This window comes from Notothenia rossii (assembly GCF_949606895.1).
Source record: "Notothenia rossii genome assembly, chromosome: 2".
Lineage (NCBI taxonomy): Eukaryota > Metazoa > Chordata > Actinopteri > Perciformes > Nototheniidae > Notothenia > Notothenia rossii.
The window spans coordinates 25969132-25986449 of NC_136904.1; the positions used below are offsets into that span (position 1 = coordinate 25969132).

Consider the following 17318-nt stretch of genomic DNA (forward strand, 5'->3'; position numbering starts at 1 on the left):
TGCTGCTTAGTGTGTGTGTACGGGATGGTCCGTTCCGCGGACACATGCAATGAAATGCAACTGAACAAACTGTGATTTACATTATGGTGTTACTGTTTCTAAATGATGCAAAACCAACTCTCAGAGTTTGGACTGCTGTTGTATTTGAGTGATGGTATACCATATGTTGCCACGATTACATGTCTGAGTGAAATAAACTGTTTACCTTTGACAGTAAGTCTGTATTATGTTGATTAATGGACTCTCAATTATTCAGATTGTTAAGCGAATTGTTGGCTGATGTGATCAAGCCAAAGAACTGTTAAAGGGGAAAGAGGATTGTGAACTTAATGGACTCTCTAGCTCTTCGCTGCTAGTTTTATAATGACAAGGATAAACTCTCACTACGTGTCTGCAGAAGAAAATGTCACATGGAAAAATGGGCTGGGATGTCTGTCAGCCCTGGACGTGAACACCCTTTTCCCAGCCACCTTCACCCTTTCTCACCTGCGCTCTTGCTGCCAGACAGAGGAAGACAGGACAGTCCTAAACAGAGATCCTGTAATACGGCAGACTTGTCAAAGTCTAGAATGTTCCTTTGCTAATTTCTACGGTATACGGTTTCTCCTTAGTGCTGTGAATCTGCCTTACTGTGACCTTCAATGGGTTTATGTGCCTTCATCTAGAAACATAAGAGCAACTGTGTGTGTATATGTGTGTGTGTCCGAGCGTGTGTATGGCATATCATGACGACAGATAGTTCATCTCCTGACCTGGTGCTTGCACAGAAGGTGGTAGATAATTCTCCATGATATAGATTTGATTAAATGTTGTAAAATAAATAGAATTTCTTCACTTTGAAATGTTTTTTGTCAAATGTTTGCTTTTTCAAATCTGTGGATCACATTTAACAAGGAAGTAATGTTTGTATCATACAAAAAGCATTAAAATGTAGGTCAGAGGCAGAGTAGAGGCTCACAATTCCTCTTGATGGAAATGTGAAACTTTTTTATCTTCTCTGCTTTTAAACTCTGCCATTTGTTGTCCATCATCGATGTGGCCAGTTCACACCCAGAAGCCAGGATATCATGCACTCCTTTCTTGACATGTCATTTGTCAGGAATGCAATCATTATTGCACCATTGTCTTTGTCACCTATATGACATACTTATCTGAAATCTATTTCAGTGGAAAAAAACGCTGCCATTTTCCTTCTGTGCCTGGAATCTCACTAATCTTAGACGAAGAACAAACCAACTTGTAAAAAGGGGTTATAAATCTATCAAACATTAACAGATGTGTCTGCTTTGCTTTGTATTTTTCTCAGTGTGTATGTTTGCAGAACTTGATTTATGTAAAGATATAGAACCTCATCCCATCATAATTGTGAGTCACATTTTAAAAAGGGCCTACAGTAATATTATGCTTATTTAGAGTAATATTCCTCTGCCAGCATCGAATATATATCAGGAACAATATAAATGATAACAAATATGTATCTTTTGTTAACTTCCTTCGTATAGAGACACAGAATTATTAGGATATAAATGCAAAGCAGAATCTTTCTTACATGACCAATGAGTCAACTGAATAGTGAACCTTAGCTTTGCTGGTTATCAATCATCGGCTTTATTGCCTGTGGTCTTCGGACCTCACAAGCTATGTCCTTGATTTGCTGTGATAAGATGAGGAGACATAATGGCCTTTCATTACCCAAGTTATCCAAACAGCTCTGTAATTTACTATTAATGCAACTTTTAGTACCGTAATATACCGAAAATAGCTTGAGGTGATCACGTCAATGAAATGGTGAATATTTTAGCCAATATGTTTTTTAATTACTGTTAGTATTAATAATAAGGCTATATTGTTGTACTTCAGTTTAATATAACTATACAAATAACACACTACTCCTGATAAAATAGATTCTGCCCCTCCTGCAGATGTAGAGAAAGCGGAAAGGAACTGTCCCTCGTCAAATACCGTTTCCTGGTGTTAAGATGGACAAAGGCTTGAAATCTTAATTCAAAGCCCTCAGGTCAAATCTGAAGCCAGAGCTAGGCTGGGTTGGATTTTAGACCCTGTTGAACACCTTTTAAAACCCATATGGGTGGATAAATCAATGATTAACCTAGATGTCCCTTACTGCTTCATATCAGTTATTAGTGAGACTAGTAACTATTATGCTTAATAATTTACTTTTAATTGATTTGAAATGACCCAAAATATATTCTAGTTTCTTTAATAACACACTTTTTTGCAGATTTCTTTAAAAAAAGATTCAAAAAAATGTCTTACATTTTTCAATAAAAAAATATATGTAAATATTATGGATAATTATCAAATTGAACCATTCAAAAAAGAGTAAACGTGCCTTTTACACAGCAGGCCACAGTCAGGGGTATCATTTAGTGCTGAGTCCAGGCTTTGGGACAGTTAATCTTATATTTGATCACTTGACTTGCCAGCCTTTAACCCTACACCTAGAGTTATTGAATGGCCTTTACCTTTATCATTTAAAACTGAATGAGATCTATTTATCTGTCACTATAAAGATTTTAGTTTAACAATTGTGATATGTTTAATAGGTTTTTCTATAACGAAGCACATAATAATAAGTGACTGGAAATATTTCATTGTATTTGTGATTGACAGATAGGTGTATGCTGACCGGAGTATGCCTGAGATGTGCATCAACTATTCAGCTCTCTGGGATGTAGTTCGGTATCCGGACTGCTGGTACCTGCAGTCTTTTGCTTTTAATCACTTTTTCATGTTGCAGTGAACAGCAGGGTTGAGGAATTCTGTATTGGGATTTTATCTGCATATTTTGAGCCCTTTGGACGTTGTGCAAATTAACTTGTTCTGTAGAAATTGGAACATAATATGCAGCTGCTGCCAAAGATTCAACATGTAGGCTTAACAGATCTCAGAGGAGTACTGCACTCTGAATTTATTCAAGCACAGCATACAAAAGTCTACCATCCCTCCAACATAAAAAAAGGAATCACCTTATTCTCAAATTCAGACTGTGGGAGTGTCAGCATGGCCTGAGGATCTCTATCTGCAGTAAGACAACTGCAGTGTAGCACGAAAAAAGACTCAAGAACTCAAAATAACTCCATATCAATCTGTGCTCCTAATTGTGGATTCACTTAAGCACTGTAATAATGTACACTTTGACATACTTGACTTATTATTTTACTGCTAAGCATTTGTATTTTCTACTTTATTATTTGACTCCACAATAATTATCTTTTAGTTACTAGTAACTTTGCAGATTCGGATCAATAACACTTAATCTAATCGACATACAAATTATTATGTAATAGCCTGTTACTTTACAATCTAAGAACTTCTTCAAACCCTTCGACCATGCATCAGAAATCTCAGGATCAATGTCACCATAATGACCTGCTGCAGTCTGATTAAGACAGAGAAGTAAAAGAAAAGCAGAGGGTTAAAAAACCCAGCTGTATATTACATTCCATGTGGAAAATGTTATTTGTGAGCATGACTCAGTCAGCATCGTTCTTGTAGAAAATCGCAACAACGTTGAACTAATGTGTTCTGAATCTGATAAGCATTGTGAAATTGATTGCCTCCTTTCAATTTGCACATAAAAACAAGTGCTGGAGTATTTTTCTCAGCCTGCAATACATCCAAGGTCAGATTTCAAGTCATAACTCTGCCTTTCAATTTGTGCATAAATCATTGTGGTGTATCAGTAATAAGGAAGTTTACCTGTTAAGAGAACATTTAAAGGCACTTTAGAAGTCATGTGGCAATGAAAAGGTGCCTCTGGCATATTCCTGCAATTTATGGTCTAATATTAACTCCCATTTTCCTCATGGATACAGCCATTTCTTCTGTGTTAGCCGACCCAACAACTTTACCTGTGAACACGTTGTGGCAAAGAGAATGATTAGAGGAAATGGTTATTCAATCAGTTACATAACTGTTATGGGCACAATATCTAAGATTAATTTCCCTCTTGTTATCACACACATGTATTGATTATACCCTATTGCTTATGTGCTCAGCCAATTTATTGGGTGCAGCTCAGAAGAACTGATTCACTCTAATACAACAATCCCTTTAACCAATCCTCCCTCCATGAAAGTTGTAATGTTGTTATTGAGTACGTTTAGAGAGGGGATGATTTACCTTAATGCACATTTTGGAGGTTGTTGTTTCTTGTATTGCTATTGAACTATATTGGGTTTTATGGAAAACATAATAATCTTCATAGAATTAGTTTTAGCTTTGTCCAAAACAAACTGGCATATTTGTTATTAATACCAAATTCCCTATCATCCCATATTAGCTTGAACCTTTTCTTCCCCAGTAACACACCCTTTGAAGAATCTGTAACCTTGAAACTTTTCCTAAATAGTTTTATATTCCTCTAGTGGGAACTTCCATGTGGATATGTCCTGATGATTCATTTAAAGGGCCAACGGGTCTGAGGAAATACTATCCACAGCCCCATATATATTGCAACAACAGGACTACATGTGCTGTTGCCTGCAATCCGACGATAATATTAGTAATCAATTCTCCAGAACTCAGTCAATGAGCGCCTTCATCTCTCGTTTGGTGTTTATGACTTGGTTAATCGTTAAGCAATGCCTTTGTGTCCCCTGGGATGGAGCAAGGACATTTTTGACACCCCTTGTTGAGTTTTCTGAGGGTTGATCCAGAGAGTCAGCCAATAGCTGGCAGCCAGTGTTTGACCCTGGGATGCAGGGTATAAAGGTAGGCCATCTGAGACAAACCCAGTTTATGCACCACAACTTGGGAGCAGCAGAAGATATTTCTATAACCCTACCAGCATATATTTCATTTCACAATTTCAACCACACCAGTTGATGCAGTGCTCTTCTTTTTGAAAAACTGTTGGATGACTGAAGACTTTAAGACTCACACTTCTGTTTTAAATCTGAGAACCTCCTTCAGTATTCCTGATGGAGAGGCTCAACAGGGGAGAGCACGTTAACTCCGCTTATGATTCTAATCTGGATGAACCTCCTGTGTATGAGGAGCACCGGACGGTGCGGCCCTCGGTGGTCAGTGCCTTTGGTCATGACACTTTGGACCGGCTGCCCAACATTGACTTCTACCGCAATGCAGGCAGTGTGAGCGGCCACCGGGCCGTGAGACCATCTCTGCAGGAGCTCCACGATGTCTTTCAGAAGGTGAGTGCTTGTATTTCTGTGAAGTTGGTAAATGTGAATGATTCAGGTCCTCTTCGTATGTTATTTTGTTATGTTTTCCTGAAATACAAGGTTTGCACTCAGCCTGACCTTCTGCAGAAATGTTTTTACAGCAGTTTTTCTCCCTGATTCCTAATTTCAATTCACTGACTATGTTACTGCAGCCTTTGTTCTTCGTCTCACCTACTCAGGTCAAAAACTCCAGAGTAAATCCGATCTTTTACAGTTGATTTTTCATTTAAACATCATCACTTTCAGTGTTGACTGTTCAATCATTAAATTATGACCGAAAGACTTGTACAACTACAAAGGACACCGAAAGTTACATTCTGGAGATCAACAGCACCTGACACACTTAAAGAGCTTTTAGTGCTTTTTTATTAGGCCATTATACTGCCTTGTGTTGCAAAATAGTTGGGGTTATAGGTCATTTGGGTTTTAAAAGTTGAACTACATTAGCATTTCTAAACGGTGAAAAAACAGACAGATGATTGAGCATACTTTCTCTGCACATAATGAAACTATGTGTCATTCCAGTTTAAAACTGTGCAAGGCAAAAATGCCATACATCACCCATCATCATTATCTTGACAACATGTTTTATTCATCTGAGAAGAATAAACAAAGGTGATTCATAGTTGTGTTACTAAAAATATGATGTGTTTGATTCTTAAACTATATACAAATGAAGTTACATGTTCCAAGTAGTCTAGTCTCAGATTTTACTCTACTACTACTGCAACTAAAATGTTGTCAACTTGTTGCCATAATCTCTGTCTTTCAGTATATGAAACACATATCAGAGGTCTCACTAACTAATCTTCATAAAGTTTCTGCAAATGCTTTATCAATATTCATTCACTACAAACCAGCATAGTTCCTCTCCAAAAAGGAAAACAAACCGTCCAGCTCCCTCTTTCTAACTTTCTCATACATTGAAAAATGTATATTAACAGCAATAATGCTAAAAGCACAATTATCATAAACCCATCCCAGTTAGGTCTATTTAGACAAGTTTACATGTTTCCTTTCCCTTACATTTTCCCAACAGAATGGAGCGATCCCTGTGCCGGACACTGTGGAGGACGACAAAGAGGATCCGGAGTCTGCCGTTCCCACTGACAAAGGACCATTAAAGTTTGGCTGGATAAGGGGCGTCCTGGTGAGTTATGTAGGGTCACGATGGACTCCCCGCGCTTTATGGAAGCAAGCTCTTTACATAACTGTGACCTGGCAAGAGGAGGCTATGTGTGTCTATAACACAGCAGGGTCGAGTGGGGCTCTGGAAACTGAGTCTGGGAGATGTTTGCATTTACTCCAGTTGCTGGTTGATGATTTGTGCTACTGGCACGAAGATAAACCCAAACAGTTTTTTATGCTGCTTAGTTCTTGTACTTAGCTAAGTTCTTGTAAAGATGCTTCTATGTTGAAGTATGCAACTAATTAACATGAACTTGTTTCCATTTGCCCTTCTGTTTTACAGATAAGATGCATGCTGAACATCTGGGGTGTCATGTTGTTCATCCGTCTGTCCTGGATCTTTGGTCAGGCAGGCTGGGGTGAGTGAGATAAGGATATGTGTTTGTCAGAAAAGACAAGTTACTTATACAGTTATTTATACGTGCCCAAGATTTATATTACAAAAAAACGTAATCATTTGATGTTTTGAATTGCCTTTCTCGCAAATGCAACCCATAGACATACAGATATATCATTCCTGACAGGTACTCAGATGTAACCTAATTCTAAGTTTAGACAAATATTAAGGATAATAAATAGTCCTCCAGTCGTTGGCAAGACGTGATTGAATAAGGACAGTTAGAAGTAAACAAACATTATTTAGGTCCATAATGATCTAAACTCCCTGAAACTCCACTTAAAGGGCCAGACAAATGTGTGTGAGTGTGTGTGTGTGTGTGTGTGTGTGTGTGTGTGTGTGTGTGTGTGTGTGTGTGTGTGTGTGTGTGTGTGTGTGTGTGTGTGTGTGTGTGTGTGTGTGTGTGTGTGTGTGTGTGTGTGTGTGTGTGTGTGTGTGTATATTGAATGGCTTTATGATTTGGTTCATAGCTTAAGAAAGTATCGATCGAACAGCAGCTTTTATTCATGCCGTGTAACTAAAGGTTGTGAGAAGCAGAAAACGCTGCAGGCAGTTGGCTGAGCAGGTACAGCAGGCAGCCTTAACTTATAGCCTCCAGGCTGGGACTTTGACTTTCTCTGTCTTTAGAGGTGAATGTGGGGAGAAAGGTTTCATTTTGCCATGAAAATGTGTTGTGCCTACGTATTTAATATAGTGCTTTAGTAAGTAGTTATTACAATGATTTTGAGCTTTTATCTGTGTGCATTTCAGGTCTGGGAATTGTGGTCATTCTTCTCAGCTGTGTGGTCACCACCATCACTGGCCTTTCCATGTCTGCCATTTGTACTAATGGTGTGGTCAGAGGAGGTAACATAATGCAACATTTTCCAAAATACTTGATTCTTAATGGATGCTTATACAACAGAGCCACTGTGAAGGGCTGTTAAAAGATTGTTTATAAATGTATGTAGCCCAAGATAAAACACACACTCATCCTGACATAACGTCTTTGACCGAGAGCAAGGAGGACAGTTTATAGATAAAGACACATGGCTCAAAACGTACCTGAATGTCACCTCTTAAAGCCCTTTCTCTGTTTTAAAGCCCTCTAAACTTGCACTGACATTAAATCAATAAAGAAGTGATGAGGCGATTAATCATCCAGTGTTATCTATAATGTGCATGCTTCATTTTGTCATATTAGGAGGGGCCTACTACTTGATATCTCGCAGTTTGGGACCAGAGTTTGGCGGGTCGATTGGTTTAATTTTCGCCTTCGCCAATGCAGTTGCTGTATCCATGTATGTGGTGGGATTTTCTGAGACCGTGGTCGAGTTGCTCAAGGTGGGTGATGTTCGGTGAATGTCTTGTAGAAATGTCTCTCACACATATTTGACTGTACACTTATCCTTGCTCCTTCTCCCCACTTAGGAACATGCTGCCATCATGGTGGATGAGATAAATGACATCAGGATCATTGGATGTATTACGGTGGTGTTGCTACTGGCCATATCAATTGCTGGAATGGAGTGGGAGGCCAAGGTGGAAGATAATTCTGGTTGTGGGATAATCTCTGAGTTTGTTTCGGTGAAACGTCCAACCATAACTAATCTGTTTTAATCTTCTGTCCACATAGGCCCAGATTGTTCTACTCATTATCTTGCTGGTGGCTATAGTGAACGTATTTGTAGGAACCTTCATTCCTGCAACCCCGGAAAAGAAATCCCAAGGCATCTTCGATTATAACTGTGAGTTTTACAAAACAATACACATTCATAGGAAAAGGTTTGACTTATTCACAGAGCACTCTTTACCTTTATCTCCTTCTCTCTTCCCATTCTCACAGCGAAAATCTTCTTAGAGAATTTTACTCCAGACTTTAAGGAAGGTGAGAGCTTTTTTTCAGTGTTTGCCATCTTTTTCCCTGCTGCAACCGGGATCCTGGCTGGAGCCAACATCTCTGGAGACTTGCGGGTAACTTTTTTATAGAGAGGTTATTACATACAGTCCATGCATTCAAATCAGTAGGTGCTATGCATGTGATTTCTAAGCAGAAGGCCTCAGCAGATAAAATAACGTTGTTTTGTATTGTCTGACTCATTGGCTAGAATCAGAAGCTGCTCTATTTTGATTTTGATTTTTTTTTTATTAATATCTCTTCATAGTCACCATTATGCAAGTCATGACTTTGTTTTACAGGATCCCCAGGCAGCCATTCCTAAAGGTACCCTGCTGGCCATCCTGATAACTGCTATCACCTACCTGGGTGTAGCCCTCGCTGTCTGTAAGTAGGGTCATATTTTCTTTGTTTTGTAATAAAAAATACAACCATTGGAAATAAGGTATTTAAGTGAGGTCATGAACAAAAACCTAAGCAGTGCATCTGTTCTTCTCTCTAATTGGTCAGCTGCCTGTGTAGTTCGGGATGCCACAGGAAACTTAACTGACATCATCACCAGTTCAATACCATGCAATGGGACCTCAATCGTTGCTTGTGAGCTTGGATACGATTTCTCTTCTTGTGCAGAGACTAAATGCCCTTATGGCTTGTTGAACAACAATCAGGTACACACTCTTTTACATTCTATCTGCACATCACAAGGAGCTCTTCTTGCATTTTGTAATACTTTCCCTGGTTCAGATGATGACCTTCGTGTCTGGGTTCGGCCCCCTCATCATTGCTGGAACGTTCTCAGCCACCCTTTCCTCTGCTCTGGCTTCTCTTGTCAGTGCTCCTAAAGTTTTCCAGGTCAGTTACTCACCACATTTTTGTAAAAATGACTGCAACTGCAATGCAAAGTTTTAGAGGAACTCTGCAATGATTTACAACTAGAGCATTGATTTCAACTTCTGTCTCTTGTCAGGCACTGTGCAAAGACAACATCTACACCATCCTGCACTTCTTCGCCAAAGGATATGGCAAGAACAACGAGCCAATCCGGGGCTATGTGCTCACATTCTTTATTTCTGTGGCCTTCATTCTCGTTGGTCAGTTAAATTGTCTTTCATTTCTGTCAACTAAAGTATTATACTATTTCCTTAAAGGTTAAAACAAAAACAGTTCAAATATGAACAAGAAGATCTATCTGCTTGTTCATATTTCATTAGCAGGGTTGTTAATGCTAGCAACATGGCTAACGTTGCTATACAAAGCAAAGCGAGAATTAAATGTAAAAATCCCAAATAACAAAAAATCCTGATCTCAGTGTTATGATTAACGCAGTGTTGAACACCTGGTAGCATTTTAAAGAAGGCAGGTTTTAAAAAGACTTTTTTTATGACTGTCCATCTTGTCTTCTTTGCCCTGTCTGTCAACAGGCAGAGTTTCCACTGTTAATGTTACAGGTTGTTCTGCAACCAACAGATAGCTACTGTAAGCGTTTTGTATGAGTTTCCCAGTTAGCAAAAGGTGATACTAGACAGGGCAGTGATTCGATAAAGGTCTAGGTTTTTTTTAATGAAAGGTAAACGCAACCCAGACAGACAGAAAGGCATCTAGAAACCAACACTTTTAGCGAACCAAACTTAACGCAATGTGCAATCAACATTGACTTTATAATGATAAATTAATGCAACAATGTTACCCATAACCACCAAACTATTGTTATGCATTGTAAAAATAATCTCAGCTGAATTACAATTAGACTGAATGTTTGCCTTTTTAATGTCTTTGCAGGTAATCTCAACACCATCGCTCCTATCATCTCAAACTTCTTCCTGGCATCTTATGCTCTGATCAATTTCTCCTGCTTCCATGCCTCCTACGCCAAGTCTCCAGGTGGGTCTCTACTGACAAAGAAACTTATTAAACATGCTGTCAGTAGGCTGAATTTATTCTACATGTTTCCATCCATCTATACCTCCGTTTATTTAAGTAAAAGTGATTGTGAATATAGCAAATCAAAACACCATCAAAACCTGGTTCCAGCCATAGGACAGAATGATATAATAGGACTTTTAATGTTTGAAATTCGAAGTAAGATTAACATTACCTATCACGTTTAAGAGAAATTGACTGTACAGTCTTTTCAATCACTTGTCCATGAGCCGGAAGTTACTCAATGTGTTTTTTCTTTTGTCATGCTTTTTCCAGGTTGGAGACCGGCTTATAAATACTACAACATGTGGCTATCTCTGGTGGGCGCATTGCTCTGCTGTGTTGTGATGTTCGTTATTAACTGGTGGGCTGCTCTTCTCACATACGCCATTGAAATCCTACTCTACATTTATGTATTAGTCAAGAAGCCAGGTGAGCTGCATGTGCGTGTTCGCATGTTTGAGCGTACATTAATGGTGCCTGCATGCTCGATCTAACCTGCTGGACTATCATTGTCTCCCCAGATGTGAACTGGGGTTCGTCCACGCAGGCGGTGACATTTGTGAGTGCTGTCAGCAACGCTCTGTCTCTCTCTAGTGTGGAGGATCATGTCAAGAACTTCAGGTAAAGGTTTACATTGCACAACTTTGTACTTTATTTTGTACACTTGCACAATCTAATACAATTCAATGCAATAGCTCTGCAATAAATTCTACCTTGATGAAGTTTATAATGATTAGTTCTTGTTGACAACAATTTAAACTTTAAGCACCATAAAGGTAAATCATATGCAGAACTGTTCTATGGGATTATATTGTACTTGTTGAAATGTTTCCTTATCAATGCGACATATTGTTTAGTAGTATTTAAATCAAATGAAATTCACTGAATCCCAAACAATCATAGTAACATCTTTATGTCTCTCTCAGGCCTCAGATCTTAGCCCTCACAGGTTCAGCGCGGGCCAGACCGGCTCTCCTGGACCTGGCTCACTCCTTCTCCAAGAACTATGGACTCTGTCTTACCTGTGAAGTGTTTGTGGTAAGATTACATTGTTATCTCATTAGTGGCAAATGCAATGGATCTTAAAAAGGACACACATATTATCTTTTCTCAAATCTTCATTTATATATTAACCTTTTATTTAAATCAATATTTACACACTGAGCAAATTTAAATTGCATTGAGTGCAAAATTCACATGAAATGGATATTCAAGGAAATAATAGACAGGGAGGAGGAAAAAAGTCTGGTTTCCTGAAAATACAGTTTAGGGTCAGTTGTGTCTACTGAATATGAAAAAGTTGTTTTTCATCATCTTACTCTCTCGAACACACTCACACAAACACTTCCACTCACATAAGTATGTATGGTGTGATCCTTTCAGGGCCCGAGATCAGAGGCCCTCGAGGAGCTGAACGCTGGCATGGAGAAGAACCAGCTGTGGCTTAGGAAGACCAAGCGAAAGGCATTTTACGCTGCTGTGGCTTGTGACAGCTTCAGGGAAGGGACTGAGAGTCTGCTGCAGGTCAGTATGGTCATGATAACAACACGTTTCCTCAACTGAAAATGGAAAAAGCCAGAGCTGATACCCATAACAAATCCATCCGCCTAATGTGTAACCTGTGAGTTTTGATCAGAGGGAGACTGGGAATTCAAACTTTGGAGAAATAACATGTATTGACCCATTTCATCCTCACCACAGCGAGTATCTATTGCTGTGTTATGACTCTGGGACTGTGTTAGGGATCTGGCAGAACATTCGTAGCAGGTAGAAGAGGAAAGAGTTAATAAGAAGCAGAAAAACAGTCTTATGGCTCTGGCCATTGTGCTTTGGAGATAAGGCCCCGGTTCCTTGTCAGGATGATTTACTTCAAACAGCACAGCAGATTAAAAACTGTAATTGATTAACACCGCATTGGACGAGTCCCTGCAGACAAAGTGAGATCTGCTCAGTGATCTGGTCATAATTTCTGGCAGTAAAACAGCTCCACGTCCTGCTTGTGTCGGACATGTTGTCTTGAGTTGTTTACTTTCCTTCACCAGTTAATGAAAAATCCAGGTTTTACAACCGCAGGGAAACATTGTGCCTGTGTTGCTTCACTTAACTGATTCAAGGTTTTATCTTTATGTTTTGAGTGTTTTGCTTTTCCTTCCAGGCTTCTGGTCTCGGCCGTATGAAGCCAAACACATTGATGGTAGGCTTCCAGAGAAACTGGAGGATTGCCGGCGCAGAGTCAGTGCAGAGTTATGTGGGAATACTGCAGTAAGTCACAAATAAAGGAATACAAGCACATAACACAATAACGTTACCAAAAGTTCAAAAAATATAGGAGATATGTGCCGCACTGGTGTCCTCATTGTCTTTTTTCTTTTTTGACAGCGATGCTTTTGACTTTGAGTACGGGACAGTATTGCTGAGGATGAATGAGGGCCTTGATGTATCACACATTGTGGAAGCTGAAGGTCAGTATCTACAGGAATGTCTGTATTAGTATGACAACTATGTATATAAAGCACAATTTAAGCAAATTGCAGAAATATAGGTTAGGGTGAAACACAACAACTAGGAATAAGGAGGTGGCTTCTTGACAGAAATTAAACAATAAATAAACGAGTAGAGTGTGCACGGCTGTTGGACCTGTTACAACCCACAACGGAAAAAATAACACTGATAAGCCAGGGCACTTTGTTCTGTAGATTACTAATCATTTATAAAGGTCAAGTAGTTAACAGATATGAAGGTAGAATAACTACCAGTTATCTGCCTCTGTAGAAATGTTTACAACAGCAAAGATAAGCCCTAATAATGTGACACAATTATGATGTCTTTATCAAAAACAGGAAATGTGATTCTGTCTTTCAGAGGACATGCTGAAGGCAGCAAAGGAACAACAGGACAATGAGATGATGCCGAACGGAGGGAAATCAAGAGGACTGTTCAGGAAGTCAAGGAAATCCTCTCAGCAAGTGCTCGCAACAAGAGGTATATCTCTCTAGATGTCGCGCCTCTGCGTTCAAATCCTAGCTGACATTTCAGAAAGGCTTCGATCAAAGCTATCTGAAGAAAAGTTAGTAGATGTGTATGGTCTTTTATTATGGAGGGAAAGCAGGTGTCTACCTCACTCTGCTTCTCGTTGCACTGAGATACCCTGCATTTAACAAATGAAACAAATGGCGCACATCTTTTTTTAGAAACGTTCCCTCACTCCCATCGAGATGTAATTGAATCAAGCACTCCCACTAAAGATGTCTGAGGGTGCAATCCAATAATATGGTCCCTTTTGTTCCAGTTTGAAGAGCATCCCTTAAGAGCGGCCCTTTAACCCAGACAGCAGCGCCTCTCCGTCGATCTGTCTTTGTCTCTACATCACACAAACACACGCGGACACACACACACACACACACACACACACACACACACACACACACACACACACACACACACACACACACACACACACACACACACACACACACACACACACACACACACACAAGGCTTCATTCATTGTAACATTAAACCTGAGAGAGTTGTAGAGTCAGCTATTAATGTTGATTTGAGCTAGTTTTCCTATCCAACTTAACTCTCCGCACTTTGCCAATATATTAAATTCCCTCCTGCGGTTCTTATCCCTCATCCACTTCTCGTTTCTTGTATTTTTTTCTCTCAGTGTCAGTGTGCGGCCCTCCACCCCCGCAGGTGGCCAAGATGAATGAGAGGCTGTCGGAGGCCAGTTCTCAGTTCCGGAAGAAACAGCCTAAAGGAACCATTGATGTATGGTGGCTGTTTGATGATGGAGGTAGGTAGTGGTTCCCCTAGGCAGCCTGCCTTTATGCCTCTTGCCATAAAGATTAGATTAAGATTAAAACCAATATGTGCACAGAGACACTGCCATAAAATAAAAATAAAACCTGAATAATACAAAATAATAAAAAAGGAAAGAAAAGGTAAACAAGAAGTCTTCAACTCAAGATCTGTTTAACAACCAAAATCTAATCATTTGTGTCCTGCCTAAACTTGATCCCTCCTCCAAATGTGCAGTTGCTTTGTTAAGTGTTTGAGAGGTAGCAAACAGATTCTGATAAACGCAAACACATTACATTGGCAAATGGGACACATCAAATACATATTTTTTAACTGGATTAAATGGTTTCACAATTTGAAAACTGCATCTCCCTCCCTCAGGTCTTGCCCTGCTGCTCCCATACATCCTCACCACCAGGAAGAAGTGGAAGGACTGTTCATTAAGGATCTTCATCGCAGGGCAGCCGGGACGCACTGAGCAAGATAAACAAGAGTGAGTCAAAAATTTAAAAAATGATAACAATGGAGATAGTATGTAACATTACCTGAAAGTAATTACCAACAATCGTTGGTAAATTAATCTGTGTATTATATTTTGTCTTTCAGGATGAAGTCTCTGTTGCAAAAATTCAGAATTAAATGCACTGACATCAATGTCATTGATGACATTCATGTCCAGCCCAGCCCTAACAGGTAATTGCGTTTTTGCAGTTATAATACTGACAGCAGACCAGATAATAGGTCTGTAATAGGCTACAGTAATAGTCAAATGTAATCACCTCACCCTATTTGCATATTATACCATTTTTTTAAAATATGATATTTTTCACAGTCAACTCATGTTCTTATCTGCTTTCCTCCAGCTTGAAGAATTTAGAGGAAATGATTGAGCCTTTCTGTCTGCACGAGGGGTCTAAGGACGCTGCTCAGGCTGAAGCCATGCGAAAAGAGCATCCATGGAAAATCACTGATGAAGAGCTGAGCTCCTTTGAAGAGAAGGTAAAACCACTAACACCAAGTTAAGACTTATACTGTATAAAGAAAGAGAAATGTGTATTAGTTTGGTTATGTCGGTGCACAGTAAGGTTGAAAAGCATTGTTAAAAAAGTTTCTGCTGTTGTATTTCAGACCAACCTCCAGATACGACTAAATGAGCTGCTTCAGGAAAACTCCAAGTCAGCCAATCTGATCATTGTGTGAGTAGAACAAACTGTCACTGAATAACATTTATAGTGCCACGTTTGGAAGAAACAGTGTCTTACATACTCTCTGTACTCTCGCCCTGCAGGAGCATGCCTATTGCTCGTAAGGAATCTGTGTCTGACTACCTCTACATGGCCTGGCTGGACATCCTGACAAAAGACCTTCCACCAACTCTGCTCATCAGAGGCAACCACAAGAGTGTGCTTACTTTCTACTCCTGAGCACCTAGTAGGATATAGGTAGCTACAAAGGAAAAAAATTGTAATATCTTAATGATGGACCATGTTCATAAAGCTAACCGTAACCTCAGATGATGTTATTCAGTCCTCTTGACCAAAACCACAATGTATCACATGCATGTTTTTAGGCATTTAAGTCCTGATTCATGCTGTGCTAAGACACACACATTTAAGAAATACCTTTAAAAAACAAGTTGTTAGCCGGAGGATTTAGCAAACGTATTATTAAGTCATTTTCAGTCAAAACACTAAAGATGGGTTGCACTTTGTGAAGTTTCTGCCAGCTTTCCTACAAAGGAGCCTTACATTGTATGGCTACCAGTGCTGCCTGGTGATTTTGTATATGCTTTCAGTGAAGAGCAAGACTATAGTCTCAATAAAGGGACATTTATTTCTGATTTTGAATTTAAAAATGTCAGCCTGAATGTGAATTCCAAGTCAAAGTTTTAAACACACTGCAGCATTGGACAAATACAGATGTTGTGGTTTAATCTTCAGATATAATATAGATCAAAAAACATTATTGGGCTTCCTAACTTAGTCACCCCATTGAAATGAACAAAGGCAGTGACACATGTCACTTTCATCGTGAGTGACTGTGTAACCTGCTGCAGTCATCGTAAAAATGTATGTACATAGTAGATGTCTGGATTCAGAAGTTTCTGGGCAAAAACCCTTCCTTTCATAAACAATCATTAACATCCATTCTTTTGAAACCTAGTAGCAATGGTTTGATTCTTTTTTAACATTCCTTGATATTCACTGGGTGTAAAATACACTGTTCTCATAAAGCTGTTTACCTGTTCCACATTATGTTTAATGTTACTACCACAGCACACTTTTTGTCTACGGAAAATATAGTGAATGATTTTAAAGGAAGACTTCTGTATATTTTAACCTTTTCTCTATCTTCCTATTTAAATATGTAATTGTGTGATAACCTGAAATAAAGGATTAATACAATTTTGAGCTGATCATATTTTCGTGTCTGTCATTTAATGGGTGATTAGATGAGATAATGTCACATACCTTGTCCAGAGAAATGTGTCAATAGAAGGGAAACCTGTGTTTCGAGGCACACAAGCCGTTTTGTTTTTAAGTATACTCTAGATCGTTTTATGTTACTCTGAAGTGAATTATTTATTTCAAAGTTGAACATTACTGCATGACGATTGTTTTGAGAACACTGTTACACAAGTATAAAGTGTAAGCATTAGCAAACTGCAAGTTTATGCCAGACCAGCTACAAATAGCCTATAACTGCATGATCTCTCTGTTTCAAAGACAGAACAATCTGGGGACATCTGGTACGGCTAATAGAGACATTTGGACACTGCAAAGGTTATATAAAATAGTAAGACGACATACAAATGTTGAATATAAGGACAACATATTAATCCTCCATATCCTGTATGGCAATGCTGATATATTCCCAATAGGGGCAGCAATGCACTTGAGATATGGCTCTGACTGTATATTCT

General features: G+C 39.1%; 1 protein-coding gene across 1 annotated transcript; it reads left to right on the plus strand.

The window, feature by feature from the left end:
* Positions 1-4754: 4754 nt before the first annotated feature.
* On the plus strand, positions 4755-16811 carry slc12a1 (solute carrier family 12 member 1). Its single transcript, XM_079664619.1, has 26 exons — positions 4755-5177; positions 6247-6357; positions 6679-6754; positions 7543-7638; positions 7976-8115; positions 8203-8313; positions 8408-8519; positions 8618-8745; positions 8971-9055; positions 9179-9336; positions 9413-9520; positions 9636-9759; positions 10448-10549; positions 10865-11020; positions 11113-11212; positions 11518-11629; positions 11975-12115; positions 12747-12853; positions 12971-13053; positions 13454-13573; positions 14262-14390; positions 14777-14888; positions 15002-15088; positions 15259-15394; positions 15524-15591; positions 15684-16811. Exons 1-26 carry the CDS (start codon positions 4947-4949, stop codon positions 15817-15819), a joined length of 3069 nt encoding a protein of 1022 aa, XP_079520745.1. The 5' UTR covers positions 4755-4946; the 3' UTR covers positions 15820-16811.
* Positions 16812-17318: the final 507 nt, after the last annotated feature.

Excerpts from the sequence above, each read along its gene's own strand:
- slc12a1 (XM_079664619.1), top strand. The coding sequence starts at position 4,947 with ATGGAGAGGCTCAACAGGGGAGAGCACGTTAACTCCGCTTATGATTCT. Across the intron at positions 9,760-10,447 it reads TGTGGCCTTCATTCTCGTTG|GTAATCTCAACACCATCGCT; the intron begins GTCAGTTAAATT and ends ATGTCTTTGCAG. Across the intron at positions 15,395-15,523 it reads TGAGCTCCTTTGAAGAGAAG|ACCAACCTCCAGATACGACT; the intron begins GTAAAACCACTA and ends GTTGTATTTCAG.